The 16,519-nt window shown below is 47.8% G+C and overlaps 1 protein-coding gene across 2 annotated transcripts in view; it reads left to right on the top strand.

The window, feature by feature from the left end:
• The window catches only part of NOVA2 (NOVA alternative splicing regulator 2), a 68,581-nt gene that overhangs the window by 24,773 nt on the left and 27,289 nt on the right, over positions 1-16,519 (top strand). For both annotated transcript variants that reach the window (XM_081018957.1, XM_081018958.1), the window contains exon 2: positions 4,011-4,154. In XM_081018957.1, coding sequence (XP_080875083.1) covers positions 4,011-4,154 — 144 coding nt within the window. The remainder of the gene's footprint in view (positions 1-4,010; positions 4,155-16,519) is intronic.

The raw sequence follows: 16,519 nt of genomic DNA, 5'->3' as shown, positions 1-16,519 counted from the left end.
TCAGCTTCAGGATCTGTCCTTCCAGGGAGCACTCAGGGCTGATTTCCTTCAGAATGGAGAGGTTTGATCTTCTTGCAGTCCATGGGACTCTCAAGAGTCTCCTCCAGCACCAGAATTCAAAAGCATCAACTCTTCGGCGATCAGCCTTCTTTATACTCCAGCTCTCACTTCCATACATCACTACTGGGAAAACCATAGCTTTAACTATACGGACCTTTGTTGGCAAGGTGATGTCTCTGCTTTTTAAGGTGCTGGATTAATTCTGGGGTAAGAAATGTCTGTTTCCATAAATAAACAGCGCATAGAAATGTCAGCGGTTTTGCAAATATTTCTATAAATGTGCCCAGTGTGCACTCTGTACTCCATACCTTTCATTTATCAAAGGGATTCAGTTTGGGTTTCTTTGCTATGGCATTTTATGGGAAGAAACCGAGTGGCGGCAGGAGGCGGAGAACTATTTTAACTATGAGTCGGTGGGCTTTCGGCTGCGCCACCGGGCTTCTGCTTTGAACAGTTACCTACCAGGCAGAATGCCAACATTTGTCTTCCTGCTAGGCCTGGGCAGGGGCAAAAATGGCTGGGTAATTTTGGCAGCCTTGAGGACTAGTTTGGTTATCAACTCTAGTGCTTAGGGTGCCTAGTTTCTCTGCATCTGAGACCTGGTGGCCCCATAGAACAAACCCTAAAGGAAGGGAGTTGAAAAACGCAAAGAAGCTCTGAATTCTAGGCTTTTAGAAGACACTGTCTCTAGGACAGTAGAAGAGCTGTTTGACAGTGGAACAGTCTCCCTCAAGAACTGGCGGACTCTGCCTCCTTGAACATTTTTAAGCAGAGGTTGGATGGACATCTCTCATGTACGCTTGAGATGCTTCCATTGCAGGAGGTTAACAACAACAGCAACAACAACACCAATAATAATTTATTATTTATATGGCACCCATCTCACTAGGTTGCCCCAGCCACTTTGGCTGGCTTCCAACAGAACATCACACATTAAAAGCTTCCTTACAAATCGCGAGACAAGGACAACTGTGACTTCAAGGAGGAATGAGAACTTTTTACAAATTATCTAAAAAGACAAGAAAATGAATTGGACTCCTTGGCAGGTTTCGAATGAACATACACAAATTTATTGGTTGACAACATGATGGAGAGATATGTAAGGATATGTACAATTTTATAATATGCAGAGGGGCGTGGGTGGCGCTGTGGTCTAAACCACAGAGCCTAGGACTTGCCGATCAGAAGGTTGGTGGTTCGAATCCCCGCGACGGGGTGAGCTCCCGTTGCTCGGTCCCTGCTCCTGCCAACCTAGCGGTTTGAAAGCACGTCAAAGTGCAAGTAGATAAATAGGTACTGCTCCGGCGGGAAGGTAAACAGCGTTTCCGTGCGCTGCTCTGGTTCGCCAGAAGCGGCTTAGTCATGCTGGCCACATGACCCGGAAGCTGTACACCGGCTCCCTCAGCCAATAAAGCGAGATGAGCGCCACAACCCCATTGTCGGTCATGACTGGACCTAATGGTCAGGGGTCCCTTTACCTTTATAATATTCTGAGGAGAAATCAGGGAGAGGAGATGAAGGAAGTCCTTCGTGGTGGGGAGGGGAAAGGGAGGGAAATGATGTATGTGATTATATGGTTTGATAATTTGTTATGTGGAAATTGATCAATAATTTTTTTTTTTAAAAAAGCTTCCTGATAGCCTTCAGATGTCTATGGAAAGTCAGATAGTTTATCTCTTTGACATTTGATGGGAAGGCGTTCCACACGGTGGGCGCCACCACTGAGAAGGCCCTCTGCCTGGTTCCCCGTAACCTCACTTCTCGCAGGGAGGGAACCGCCAAGAGGCCCTTGGCGCTGGACCTCAGTGTCCGGGCAGAACCATGGGGGTGAAAATGTTCCTTCAGGTATACAGGGTCAAAGCTGTTTAGGGCTTTAAAGGTCAGCACCAACACTTTGAATTGTGCTTGGAAACATACTGGGAGCCAATGTAGATCTTTCAAGACCGGTGTTATGTGGTCCCGGCGGTCGCTCACAGTCACCTGTCTAGCTGCCACCTTCTGGATTAGTTGTGGTTTCCACATCACCTTCAAAGGTAGCCCGACGAAAGCAACAGGAAGAATAAGAGGCCAACCAAAACAAAAAGTCTATAAGGATTGAAGAATCTTTAAAGAATCTTTATAAAACTATGGAATAAAAGGAAACATCCTGGCAGAATTAGACTGATCCCTGTATTGTATAAATATAAGTTTGCAGGGAGGTAAAAAGAAATTATATAAGAAATATGTGTGGTATAAAGTAATGGATAAGACAAAGTACAGTGAGATTAATTGGAAGTCAGTTTTAAATTACTTTTCTATAAATTTTATAATTGTGTTCAATACCAGGAGTATATATGATGATAATTATATTAATCTTCTTATATCTTATAGTGTGGTGGTTTGTTTGATTTTTCTGTTATTTGTTTGTTTGTTTGTTTGTTTGTTTGATTGCATGTTTGTTTACTTGTATGTACGTCTGTTTTTCATAAATGTATTTATTTTAAATTAATAAAGATATATTTTAAAAAAAGGTAGGCCCCCGTAGACCACACTGCAGTGGTCCAAGTGGGAGATAACCAGAGCATGTACCACCCTGGTGAGACAGTGCGCAGGCAGGCAGGCTGGACTAGACAACCCTTGGCACCCCCTTCAACTTTCCAGATCTGTGTTGATGTGATCGCAGACATAGCTGCCGCCACTTGTCAGCCCTAGACACCTGGCTGGAGGCAGTGGGGATGAAAGCTCAGATGAGATGGCAGGAGGGGATTTCGGTCCATGCTGGACCAGACTGCTGTGGTGTCTGCCGATGTACCTTTGTGGATAATGCATTAGGTTCTTGGCAAAGACGCAAACTGCCTGTGGCGATGCCTTGCTTAATAATAGCTACAGGGAATAGGTCACCTGTACTGGTTCCCTTTTAAAAAAATAAATAATTTCATTTTATTTACAGTGGTACCTAGGTTTAAGTACTTAATTCGTTCTGGAGATCTGTTCTTAACCTGAAACTGTTCTTAACCTGAAGCACCATTTTACCTAATGGGGCCTCCTGCTGCTGCTGCGCCACCAGAACACAATTTCTGTTCTCATCCTGACGTAAAGTTCTTAACCTGGGGTACTATTTCTGGGTTAGCGGAGTCTGTAACCTGAAGCATCTATAACCTGAAGCGTATGTAACCCGAGGTACCACTGTATTTGTTAACATTCTTATATTACATCGGTAAACGTTGTTATATTACATTACAGGACTTACTATAATATAATTCCCAACAAGTATACAAAAATTATATACAAATTTTATATACCTAGAAAGAAAATGAAACAAAAAAAGAAAGAACAAAGAGGGGGGGAAACAACCCTCCCCCAAATCATATACATACCAACACACTAGACTTCCTGTCTTTCCTGTTGTATATTCCTTTTTTTACAAATGAATGTACTCTTATTATTGTATATTTCTTTACATATGATCTAATATATTCCTATATCAATATGTGCTCTTAGTCTTATTTCTCAACTCAGTCTCACTCCAACGTCAATCAGACGCCAGCATAGATAGCGAACCTTTACTGTATTTTTGAACGTATGTTTTATATCTATCCCACTTTTCCGCAAATTTTTGTTTTGAATTGCCTCTCAGGGTATTTGTCAACTGCGCCATTTCAGCAAATTCTTGTCGCTTGTAATGCCAGTCCGTTATTGTCGGGGCTTCTTGTTCCTTCCACCCCTTTGCCACCAAAGACCCTTTGCCAGCTGCAACCTCCTGCCCCTTTAGCAGACTTTGTGTTGCCACGCTAGAAGCCGGTCCGGGCCGAATTCTATGCAATACGCCTGTCTCCCGCGATGACGTGCCTTGCTGGAAAGTTGGCACGGGCTGCCTTTTCTTGTTGTGGCCAGAGACTGCCCCAGCTCTCGTCCACCCTGGGATTCAGATGGTGTTTCCTGACGCCTTGTTTCTGTTCCTTCCCTTGCAGAGGATGGCGAGTACTTCCTCAAGGTCCTGATCCCCAGCTATGCCGCCGGATCCATCATTGGCAAAGGAGGCCAAACGATTGTCCAACTGCAGAAAGAAACCGGAGCCACTATCAAGCTCTCAAAATCGAAGGACTTCTATCCAGGTGAGCGCGGGCAGCTGGGAGGGTCAGCAAGGTGGAAGGAATTCTCTGTACGTTTGACAACGTTGGCGGTTCACACGGTGTACATTCCTGGTGGCCCAAAACCAGGGACGGGGCAAAGCTTGTTCATACGTGTCTGTATGCAGAGACAGCGTGGTATAGTGGTTAGAGCCTTAGACTAGGATCTGGAAGAGCAGGATTCGAATCCGCACCTGGCCATGAAGGTCACCTCTCGGCCTAACCTACCCCGCAGGGTTGTTTGTAGGGGTTAAATGCGGAGGGGGAGAACCATGGATACAGCCTTGAGCTCCTGGCAAAAGACGGCGGGATACAGAAGCAGGGAATAAATTTCAAAAACGTCGCTTCCACACTGCTGTATTGTTTTTAACACTCGATTGAGAGCCGCCCAGAGTGGCTGGGGAAACTCAGCCAGATGGGTGGGGTATAAATAATAAATTATTATTATTATTATTATTATTATTATTATTATTATTATTACTGGCAGCCGAATGTATGAACTCAGTACCCTGAAGAAAGTTGAGTCTTGGGGATATTGAGAGGAGATGCGATAGCCGTCTTCAAATATCTGAAGGGCTGTCACAAGGCAGATGGAGCAAGCTTGTTTTCTCCTGCTCCGGAGGGTAGGACTCGAACCCATGGCTTCGTGTTACAAGAAAGTAGATTCAGACTAAACATCTGGAAGAGCTTTCTGACAGTAAGAGCTGTTTGACAGGGGAACGGTCTCCCATGAGAGGTTGTGGACTCTGCTTCCTTGGAGGTTTTTAAGCAGAGGTTGGACGGCCATCTGTCATGGATGCTATAGTTGAGATTCCTGCATTGCAGAGGGTTGGACTAGATGATTCTTGGGGTACTTTCCAACAGTTCTACAATTCGATGATAGCATTCCCGTGTGCACAACTGTCACTTGAGGGTGCAGTTGTTCAAGTGAAGAACATGTATCTGTGAACCAGCCTTGGAGAGGGTTTCATTTGGGGCGGGAAGTGTTGTTTTTTGTGGGTTTTACGGCCTCTCCGACAGGGAAGCTTATAGATGGGCATTAAACCGTAAGACTTTGGTGCGGTTTGATTTGTGGCCCGGCTCAAGTCGTTTGAAAGAGCCCCTCGCCTTCCCTCAACTTGCCATCTTCTCTTCCCCTCAGGCCTCCACGTTCTCTGCCTATCATTCCCTTGGGTCTCTTCTTCTTGGTCTCCTAGCTACTCCAGCCACCGCCAGCCTGACGCCTTCCAGACATTTTGGACCACAACTCCCTTCGCCTCTGACTGTTCGTCTCATTGACTGGCTGGCTGGCTAGAGCTGCCGGGAGTTATAGTTCCAAACATCTGGAAGGCAAGAAGCTGGCTTGCTCTGTCCCTATCCCGGCTTTCAGATACCCCTAATCTGAGCTCCTCCTTTCTTGAGCTGCTGTTTCACCTACAGGCCAACTCAAGACTTTTTAGGGACCCTCTATGTGGGTCCTCCACCTCACCATCGGCTACACCTTCCCAGAAAGTTGTTGTTGTTTAGTCGTTTATTCGTATCCGACTCTTCGTGACCCCCTGGACCAGAGCACGCCAGGCACTCCTGTCTTCCACTGCCTCCCGCAGTTTGGTCAAACTCATGCTGGTAGCTTAGAGAACACTGTCCAACCATCTCGTCCTCTGTCGTCCCCTTCTCCTTGTGCCCTCCATCTTTCCCAACATCAGGGTCTTTTCCAGGGAGTCTTCTCTTCTCATGAAGTGGCCTAAGTATTGGAGCCTCAGCTTCAGGATCTGTCCTTCCAGTGAGCACTCAGGGCTGATTTCCTTCAGAATGGAGAGGTTTGATCTTCTTGCAGTCCATGGGACTCTCAAGAGTCTCCTCCAGCACTATAATTCAAAAGCATCAATTATTCGGCGATCAGCCTTCTTTAGGGTCCAGCTCTCACTTCCATACATCACTACTGGGAAAAACCATAGCTTTAACTATACGGACCTTTGTTGGCAAGGTGATGTCTCTGCTTTTTTTTTTTTTTTTGCTCCCCCCCCCCCCCCGCACCCAGAAAGTGAACTACTTAATTTACAATTGCTCTTTCCGGTGCAAGCATGTAAGGTGGCTGGGCCGGCCAGCAAAGTACCCCCTACTCCAGTGGCAGGGGTCTAGGGCCGTCGAAGACCCCAGGCACCCCACAGTTGCGGACGCTGCCCATCTTCGCCACGGAGTGCCCAGGCTTGCCCCCCCATCTCCCTATAATCCCAAGCTGTGATTGAAGGGCAGACAAAGCCCTGACAGGACAGCCCCTGGCTAAGCTGCTTTCCCTCCGCATCCTCCACTCTTTATTGCCGGATTATGGGATGGGCTGGCAAATCCTCGCCAGTATAAAAACGATGGAGGGGTGTCGTGGCGACAGGGGAGAGGGAGAGAGAGAGAAGGCCTCCGCTCTTGTTGCCTTGGCAACAGGGAGCAGGTGCCTTGTTTGTTTGCAGCTTCCGGGAAGGACCCCCCCTTCCCCTTCGAGGGAAAGGAAACCCTTTGTATGTGATGAGGTCTGGCCAGGGTGGAAACACAGCCCTCCAGCATTCTTGAAAGCTGAGAGAGCTGCAGATTCCTGCCCACAGTCGCGCTGCAAGTCGGGACTTTGCTCCGCCAAGACTGTCTTCCAAGAGCAAGTGTGGTGTAATGGTTGGGGTGTTGTACCGGAACCCCGTGAGACCTGGGTTCAAATCCTTAAGGGCCGGTCACTGTCTCTCAGCCTAGCCTACCTTTTAGTGTATTTTTGGTCTTTGTTGGAAGCCGCCCAAAGTGGCTGGGGAAACCCAGCCAGATGGGCAGAGTACAAATAATAAATTATTATTATTATTGCCTCACACAGTGACGTGGGTGGCGCTGTGGGTTAAACCACAAAGTCTAGGGCTTACCGATCAGAAGGTCGGCGGTTCGAATCCCTGCGACGGGGTGAGCTCCCGTTGCTCGGTCCCTGCTCCTGCCAACCTAACAGTTCGAAAGCACCTCAAAGTACAAGTAGATAAATAGGTACCACTCCGGCAGGAAGGTAAATGGCGTTTCCGTGCGCTGCTCTGGTTCGCCAGAAGCGGCTTAGTCATGCTGGCCACATGACCCAGAAGCTGTACACCGGCTCTCTCAGCCAATGGAGCGAGATGAGCGCCGCAACCCCAGAGTCGGTCACGACTGGACCTAATGGTCAGGGGTCCCTTTACCTTTACCTATTACCTCACACGGTTGTTGTGGGGATTCAGCGGGAAGGGGGAGAACCATGTATAGTCCGCCTGGAGCTCCTCTGAGAAAAAGTCGGGGAATAAATACATCTGTCTTATCTCGGGAGACAACGGAGGAGTGCTCTTTTGTGAGTGAAGTCAAACTGCGGGAAGGTTGGAGCGCCAGCTGTTTGCTGTAGAGACCGAAACGGGAGAGACATGTTTTGTTGCAGCCGGGGCAGATGAAGGTTTCCGGTTGTTGTGCTACTGCAGACGCACCATGGCGTCTCTTCTCTCTGCCCTCCTCCCAGAGGTCACTTGCAATAAATAAATAAACACATATCTCTTTCCTCCATGCACACATGTCAAGAACCCAGGTCAGCGATGAAAGGCTTGCAGCTCGATCCTGTATGTTTGTTTGTGTGCATCCATGCGCCAGCCCAAGTGGTGTTGGTGCAACTTTGTGGTATTATTATTATTATTATTACTACAGTGGTACCTCAGGTTAAGTACTTAATTCGTTCCGGAGGTCCGTACTTAACCTGAAACTGTTCTTAACCTGAAGCACCACTTTAGCTAATGGGGCCTCCTGCTGCCGCCGCACCGCCGGAGCAAAATTTCTGTTCTCATCCTGAAGCAAAGTTCTTAACCTGAAGCACTATTTCTGGGTTAGCGGAGTCCGTAACCTGAAGCGTATGTAACCTGAAGCATATGTATCCCGAGGTACCACTGTATTATTATATCCTGGGCAACTGGCTGGGTTTGCCCTAGCTAAAACAACTACTTAAGGCAGCGGTTCTCAATTAGCTACCGTATTTTTTGCTCTGTAAGACTCACTTTTTCCCTTCTAAAAAGTAAGAGGAAATGTGTGTGCGTCTTATGGAGCGAATGCAGGCTGCGCAGCTATCCCAGAAGCCAGAACAGCAAGAGGGATCGCTGCTTTCACTGCACAGCGATCCCTCTTGCTGTACTGGCTTCTGAGATTCCGAATCTTTTTTTTCTTGTTTTCCTCCTCCAAAAACTAGGTGCGTCTTGGGGTCTGGTGCGTCTTATAGAGCGGAAAATACGGTAATTACTGAAGACTCCCTATTTTTCAAAAGCCAAGCTACGGAAAAGGAACAGGAAACTCAGCCTGGGCTGGCCAGCTAGGGAAACAGATTCAATAGCAGGAAACACTCCTTCTGATAAGCAGGCCAGAGGAACGCAGGCATGGCCTTTACGCTCCAGCCACAATATGTGTTCGCCAAGATTTATCCAGATTTGGGAGCCGCTGTCTGGTTCCCTCCCCAACCCCCAGGCTCAAAGAGGGTCAGGAAAGGAACGAAGCACCCAACAGGAAGGGGAGCAGGAGGCAAAGGGGCAGTTTCGGAACGGGGGAGGCCTTTAAAAGGCAGAGGAACAAGCAGCAGGGCTAACTCATGGAAAATTTGGGAGAAATTCTGGATATAAATTTGTCCTTGGGGGTGGAATCCCGAGGGCTCCCAGAGCAGGCGTGCTAGGAAGATCTCTCAAGTTCCTAGCCCACAAAGAGGTGAAGGAGCTCATCTACCTGCACTTAACAAGGGGGAAACTTCAGGTTACACTAAACACACTTTTCAGAAAAGCAAGCTGGCTGCTTGCGTTTTATTATGAAGGGAAAGCAGCCGTGTGGGTCCCGATCCAGACTGTGCTGCAAGCAGCTGGGGGGACTTTGAGTAGGAAACTTGCACGAGTCCTTTGCCTGGATTTTGGCTCCGTGGACATGCGTAGTGGCCAGTTTAAGCGAGCTTTGAAAATACCACAGTGATTTAAGGCCAAGCATAGTTTGGCCTTAAATCACTTGGGCACATCAAAAATCCAATAAGGCATGTGGGAAGAAACAGCTCTCTTCTAGTTTACAAAAAGAAAACACAAAAAAACCCCCAACCCTGGTCATTCAGAGGCCATTTTTACTCACCATAAGCGAGTGACACGTTTTTTTGCAAGCTTGTCCTAGGAATACAGGATTCCTTTATGCCAGGGGGTCAGCAAATTTTTTCAGCAGGGGGCCAGTCCACTGTCCCTCAGACCTTGTTGGGGGCCGGACTATATTTTTTTAAAAAAATATGAACAAGTTCCTATGCCCCACAAATAACCCAGAGATGCATTTTAAATAAAAGCACACATTCTACTCATGTCAAAACACACTGATTCCCAGACCGTCCACGGGCCGGATTGAGAAGGCGATTGGGCTGGATCCAGCCCCCGGGCCTTAGTTTGCCTACCCATGCTTTATACAGTAATGGCAATTATTTGACTTGTTTTTCGCTTTCTGGATCTCTGTGCAGTGGACAGGGAGAAGGAGAGAGGGCTGCAAATGAGTCAGAATTTGTTCTCCCACACCCAGAGACACCTGGAGTACTGTGTCCAGTTCTGGGCACCACAGTTCAAGAAGGACACTGACAAACTGGAACGTGTCCAGAGGAGGGCAACCAAAATGGTCAAAGGCCTGGAAACGATGCCTTATGAGGAACGGCTAAGAGAGCTGGGCATGTTTAGCCTGGAGAAGAGGAGGTTAAGGGGTGATATGATAGCCATGTTCAAATATATAAAAGGATGTCACATAGAGGAGGGAGAAAGGTTGTTTTCTGCTGCTCCAGAGAAGCGGACACGGAGCAATGGATCCAAACTACAAGAAAGAAGATTCCACCTAAACATTAGGAAGAACTTCCTGACAGTAAGAGCTGTTTGACAGTGGAATTTGCTGCCAAGGAGTGTGGTGGAGTCTCCTTCTTTGGAGGTCTTTAAGCAGAGGCTTGACAACCATATGTCAGGAGTGCTCTGATGATGTTTCCTGCTTGGCAGGGGGTTGGACTCGATGGCCCTTGTGGTCTCTTCCAACTCTATGATTCTATGATTCTATGTAACTTCTGCGTCACACTGGTCCTGGTGCCATGGCTGTGGCTCCAGTCAAACAATTAAGCCCCAACAAATCCTACCCTCCAGGCAGTGGCGTAAGTGGTCGCTCGGGTGCCCGGTGCTGTGTGTGTGTCCCGCAGCTGGGGGCGGGGCAAACTGCCCATGGGGGCGGGGCAAGCCAAGGCAGGGCGCGCTGCGGGGAGCCTCTCTGCAGCCTCCCCCTCAGCTGAGGGCGGCTGAGGCGGTGGGCAGACGCAAGCCCCACGCTGCTCGAAAAAGCAGCATGGAGGTGTTGGCTATTCGCAGTATGGTAGCGCTGCAGAGAGCTTGCTGGAGAGACCATGCATTAAAAAGGGACTCAAAAAGTACATAAACAAGGTTTTAATTACAAAAACAAAAACTACTTTTATACTAAATACATTAACAAACAAACATGACCCAACCACCAACCCATCCCCCAGGGTAATGGGAGAGCTAGGTGCTGCCCCTTATATACTACACCAGGGGTCTGCAACCCGCGGCTCCGGAGCCGCATGTGGCTCTTTTACACCTTTGCCGCGGCTCCGGGGCGGAAACTAGCGAGGGGAGGAGGCGCATTGTGCGCCCCGACACTCCCCACTGTGGCGGGCGCTGTACTGGCTGTGACGTCGCATGGGGGTGGTGCGTGCGTTAGTCACGCACTGTCCCGACGTCACCTTCCCGCCCGCCCGCTACATTGTAAGGGGCACGTACGCTGGTCACCGCATTGAAATGGGGCATGTACGCTGGTCACTGTTTGGAAGGGGAGTGAAGAACACACACACACAAAAAGGTAACTTGTTAATTTAACGTTTATTTCTATGAGGAGGAGTAATTCTGAGGGGTCAAACAAAGAAATAATTTTTAAAAAAGTGACAAAAAAGTTATTTTTATAACGACGAGTTTTGCGGCTCCCGTTTTTTTTTTCTTCGGAAACGGGTCCAAGTGGCTCTTTTTGTCTTAAAGGTTGCAGACCCCTGGACTACACCCAATTGCTGACACAGCTTAATCAATGCAACTCAGCAGCACCTGCTATGTTTCACAGCTGTAAAGCTGGGTCTTGTTACAGTGGTGCCTCGCAAGACGAAAAGAATCCGTTCCGCGAGTCTCTTCGTCTTGCGGTTTTTTCGTCTTGCGAAGCAAGCCCATTAGCGGTTTAGCGGATTAGCGCTATTAGCGGCTTTGCGGGCTTAGCGGATCAGCTGATAAGCGGCTTAGCGGGCTTAGCGGATCAGCTGTTAAGCGGCTTAGTGGCTTAGCAGATCAGCTGTTAAGCGTCTTAGCGGCTTAGCGGATCAGCTGTTAAGCGGCTTAGTGGCTTAATGGATCAGCTGTTAAGCAGCTTAGCGGATCAGCTGATAAGCGGCTTAGCGATCAGCTGTTAAGCGGCTTAGCGGCTTAGCGGATCAGCTGATAAGCGGCTTAGCGGCTTGGGAAAAAGGGGGGGGGAAGGAAAAAAACCCCGCAGGAACTCGCAAGACATTTTCGTCTTGCGAAGCAAGCCCATAGGAAATTCGTTTTGCGAAGCACCTCCAAAACGGAAAACCCTTTCGTCTAGCGGGTTTTCCGTCTTGCGAGGCATTCGTCTTGCGGGGCACCACTGTATTTTGCTCTGGCCCCTTAAAGACACACACATCAGGTGGAACAATGGTGAACCTTTACATTTAAAGAAACCATTCAACAGGAGGTTGCAGGCAGTGTGCCCATCGCCTCCCCCTCAGGAGAGACGCTGCAGGCCCTGCGGTGTGGCACCCAGTCCCCCCCGCCTCACCTAGCTCCCAGTGGCGTAGGAAGGGGGGGTGCGGTGCATGCGGGAGTTATTTTTATATATATATATATAAAAGTGCTGCGAGCCCAATTTTTAAAAATGTATTTTTGCCATTTTCTCACCCCCCTCAGTGATGACACCCAGGGCGGCCTGACCCCCCCCCCCTTCCAGGCAGAGGCAATTGTGAATTTTATGCTCTGCTCAACAGCTGCCACCCTGTTGGCCTAATATATATATACACACACATATATATACACACACACACAGTGGTACCTCAGGTTAAGAACTTAATTCATTCCGGAGGTCTGTTCTTAACCTGAAACTGTTCTTAACCTGAAGCACCACTTTAGCTAATGGGGCCTCCCGCAGCTGCTGCGCGATTTCTGTTCTCATCCTGAAGCAAAGTTCTTAACCCGAGGTACCATTTCTGGGTTAGCAGAGTCCGTAAACTGAAGTGTCTGTAACCCGAAGCGGGTGTGACCCGAGGTACCACTGTGTGTGTGTGTGTGTGTGTGTGTGTGTGTGTATAGGCAAAAGATTCCTGCATTGGAGGGCCGTGGCCTTCCACTCTACAATTCCACAAGTCTATGATTCTGTAGCCATAAGGTTGCGGCCCAGATTCTGGGACTTGTTTTCTCCCATTCAGGAATAAGCTCCCATGCATCTCCTTTGACGCCATTGACTTGATGCTGTTTCCATTGATTCCCACCCAGCGTAGTCCTTGTGCAATTCAAGAGCTGAATTTCCCCATGTCGCCGCATTGCCTCTTCCAGACTCCCTGTTTATTGAGCATTAGTCTTGGCTTGCTTGATAAATGTTTGTGGGAGGGAGGTTATACGACATTTATTGTTGTTAGCCGCCCTGAGCCCGGCTTTGGCTGGGGAGGGCAGGATATAAATAAAATTTATTATTATTATTATTATTATTATTATTATTATTATTATATCAGCTCTTTACTGAGCATTCGTTCTGATTTGTTTGCAGGAAGGTATATATATATATATATATATATATATATATATATATATATATAAAAAATTTGTTTACCGCCCTTCATCTGTAGATCTCAGGGCGCGGTTCACAGGTTAGATGACATCACACCAAGCAGTTTCTTTTCTTTTTCTTTTTCTTTTTAAATGTTTTTATTAACAAATTCCACATAACAAATTGTCAAAACATATCATATTCGTTATTTTCCCCCTTTTTCCCCACCCCGCTTCAAACCCGCCCCCAGAGACTTCCCTCAGCTCCTCTCTCTGATTTCTCAGCACATATTACTCTCTGCATTTTCTAACATTACCTATCTACCATGTTATCAACTAACAAATTTGTGTACGTTTATTCAAAACCTGCCAAGGAGTCCAATTCATTTTGTTGTCTTTTTAGATAAGTTGTAAAAAGCTCTTCCTTAAAGTCACAGTTGTCCTTGTCCCGCAATTTGTATGTCATTTTAGCCAACTCTGCGTAGCTCATCAATTCTTTCTTTTGTTGGGACATCAAGCAGTTTTCATCTCACATTTCCCTCCCCTTTCCGTAATGCAGGATGTTGAATTTCATTTTATTTTTTGAAGGGGAAAAAAGTGGGTTTGTTGTGGAAAAGCACCAACTCCACAAACCGTGTGGCAAAAATTTGCCGGCGTGTGAGTGAATCCGAACGAAGTTTGGAAGTGCCTCACCTGCCGCATGCTGGGAAAAGTTTCAGGATGTTCTTGGGGCCACGCAGCTGTGGCAGGCACAAAATTCCTGCCAGGAGCGCCATGGCAGCCCAACTTAGCCCTGCAGGGTAGCATGGGGGGGATACCCCCTTCTGCCTCCCCTCCCCCTAATTTAGCCAGCTTCTGGCAGCTGTCTGGGTTATCCAAAGGGACCTTGTGTGCTTTGATAGCTTAGATCCCTGTTCTATTTCTCTCTCCCTCTCAGAGACTAAGAATATGCCAGGTTCCCTCCACACCCCTTCCTATTTATCCAGTGCTGACTAACACTTGGCTGAGGCAGTCCTATTGTTCCCGGGAAAGTGCAGCCCTTCTTGTTGGTAGCTTTTGTGGGATGGTGGAGAAGGCAGGGGGCAGGCAGTGGGTCCTTTGGCTCACCTCTGCAGTCTCTGCTGCTCTGCTCTTGCAGAGTCAGGCAGAGGACCGGGCCAGGTAGATAATGTGGCCCCCCCTTTTTTTTTTACCCTGGGGATAACTCATAGCTGTCAACCTTCCCTTTTTTTGTGGGAAATTCCCTTAATCCAGTGCTGTTTCCCGCTGCTATCCCGGATTGCTAGATATCCCGTAGACTGTCCCCGGGACAGGTGAGGCTGCTGATCCCTTATTTTCAAATCTGAAAGTTGGTAGCTATGGGATAACTGAAGTCTTATAAATAAGTATATAAATAATTTTCACAAAAGTTATGCTGACAAATACAGTATTTTTCGCTCTATACGACGCACCAGACCACAAGACGCACCTAGTTTTTGGAGGAGGAAAACAAGAAAAAAAAGATTCGGAATCTCAGAAGCCAGAACAGCAAGAGGGATTGCTGCGCAGTGAAAGCAGCAATCCCTCTTGCTGTTCTGGCTTCTGGGATAGCTGCGCAGCCTGCATTCGCTCCATAAGACGCACACACATTTCCCCTTACTTTTTAGGAGGGAAAAAGTGAGTCTTATAGAGCAAAAAATACGGTAATTTTATTTCGAGGCTTGAACCGTATCTGCATATAAAGACAAAATGGAAAATACAGTAGTACCTCTGGTTACGTACTTAATTTGTTCTGGAGGTCCGTTCTTAACCTGAAACTGTTCTTAACCTGAAGCACCACTTTAGCTAATGGGGCCTCCTGCTGCTGCCGCGCTGCCGGAGGACAATTTCTGTTTTCACCCTGAAGCAAAGTTCTTAACCCGAGGTACTATTTCTGGGTTAGCGGAGTCTGTTACTGTAACCTGAGGTACCACTATAGATAAATACTCTGACAGAGGCCCCCTTTGGAATCGGAGGTCCGGGCCAAGTGGCCCATATGGCCCCCCCTCTGTCTGGGCCTGCTGCTCTGTGGTCACCCATGTTGAGCTCATAGCTGTCAACCTTTCCTTTTTTTGTGGGAAATCCCCTTATTCCAGCTCCGTTTCCCGCTGCTCTCCTGGATTGTTAGATATCCCGTAGACTGTCCCCGGGACAGGTGAGACTGCTGATCCCTTATTTTCAAATCTGAAAGTTGACAGCTATGATTGAGCTGCTTATAGGAAAGCAAAAGAGGAGCCCTGCTCCTTCAGCATCCTGGCCGGCTGGCTAGCCGGATGCCTCCTGGAAGATCGCAAGAAAAGGTCAACAGCAGCCACACACACACACACACACACACACACACACCCCCTCCGTTTCTCTGTTCCCAGCATTACAAGTCCTCCGAGGTAGACTGCCCCTAAACTCAAAGGCTCCATTTCCTTTAACGCAGCTACTGGCGTTCAGGAACGCGGCTGTCAACAAACAGCCGCGTCGAAAGCAAGTTGAGGGGAAGCACATCCAGGTGAAAGTTGGAAACATGAGTCACGCGTATGGATTTAAAACAGGCGCTTAGTTGAAAGGAAGTGGCGGTTGTGTGTGTGTGTGATCCGCTGTTTGTTAGCCTGAATGGATGGCTAAAGTATGCTGAACATGCGGGGGGGGGGGGTGTTCCTTCATTAGTGCTTGCCAAAGGGGCTGGAGCCATGCAAGACACCTGGGGGCTTTGGAACGACCGACATCTTCTTTGAAACGTGTTTTCTGAAGATAATGCTGTGTGCATTGGAAGGAATTGGGGCCAGACAAATTCATGGAAGATATGGGATCAATGGTTACTAAGGTTGTTGTTGTTTAGTCGTTTAGTCGTGTCTGACTCTTCGTGACCCCATGGACCAGAGCACGCCAGGCACTCCTGTCTTCCACTGCCTCCCGCAGTTTGGCCAAACTTATGCTGGTAGCTTCGAGAACACTGTCCAACCATCTCGTCCTCTGTCGTCCCCTTCGCCTTGTGCCCTCCATCTTTCCCAACATCAGGGTCTTTTCCAGGGAGTCTTCTCTTCTCATGAGGTGGCCAAAGTATTGGAGCCTCAGCTTCAGGATCTGTCCTTCCAGTGAGCACTCAGGGCTGATTTCCTGAAGAATGGACATGTTTGATCTTCTTGCAGTCCATGGGACTCTCAAGAGTCTCCTCCAGCACCAGAATTCAAAAGCATAAATTCTTCAGTGATCAGCCTTCTTTATTATGGTCCAGCTCTCACTTCCATACATCACTACTGGGAAAACCATGGCTTTTACTATACGGACCTTTATTGGCAAGGTGATGTCTCTACTTTTTAAGATGCTGTCTAGGGTTACCAGTTTTTTTTAAATGAATCCGGGGACACTTTTAAACTTCCTACTAAATAGATGGATTTTGTCAGGGGAACTGACTTGTAAATCTAGGTACTGTCCCTGGGAAACAGGGACGTCTGGTAACCTTATACTAATGGCCACGTTCTCTCTCCCCTGTCGGCAGCAGCATGCCTCTGAATGCCAGTG

The sequence above is a fragment of the Podarcis pityusensis genome, assembly GCF_964106645.2.
Source record: "Podarcis pityusensis genome assembly, chromosome: 8".
Lineage (NCBI taxonomy): Eukaryota > Metazoa > Chordata > Lepidosauria > Squamata > Lacertidae > Podarcis > Podarcis pityusensis.
The sequence above is the reverse complement of the archived record's forward strand: the minus strand, read 5'-3'. Positions and strand labels throughout refer to the sequence as shown.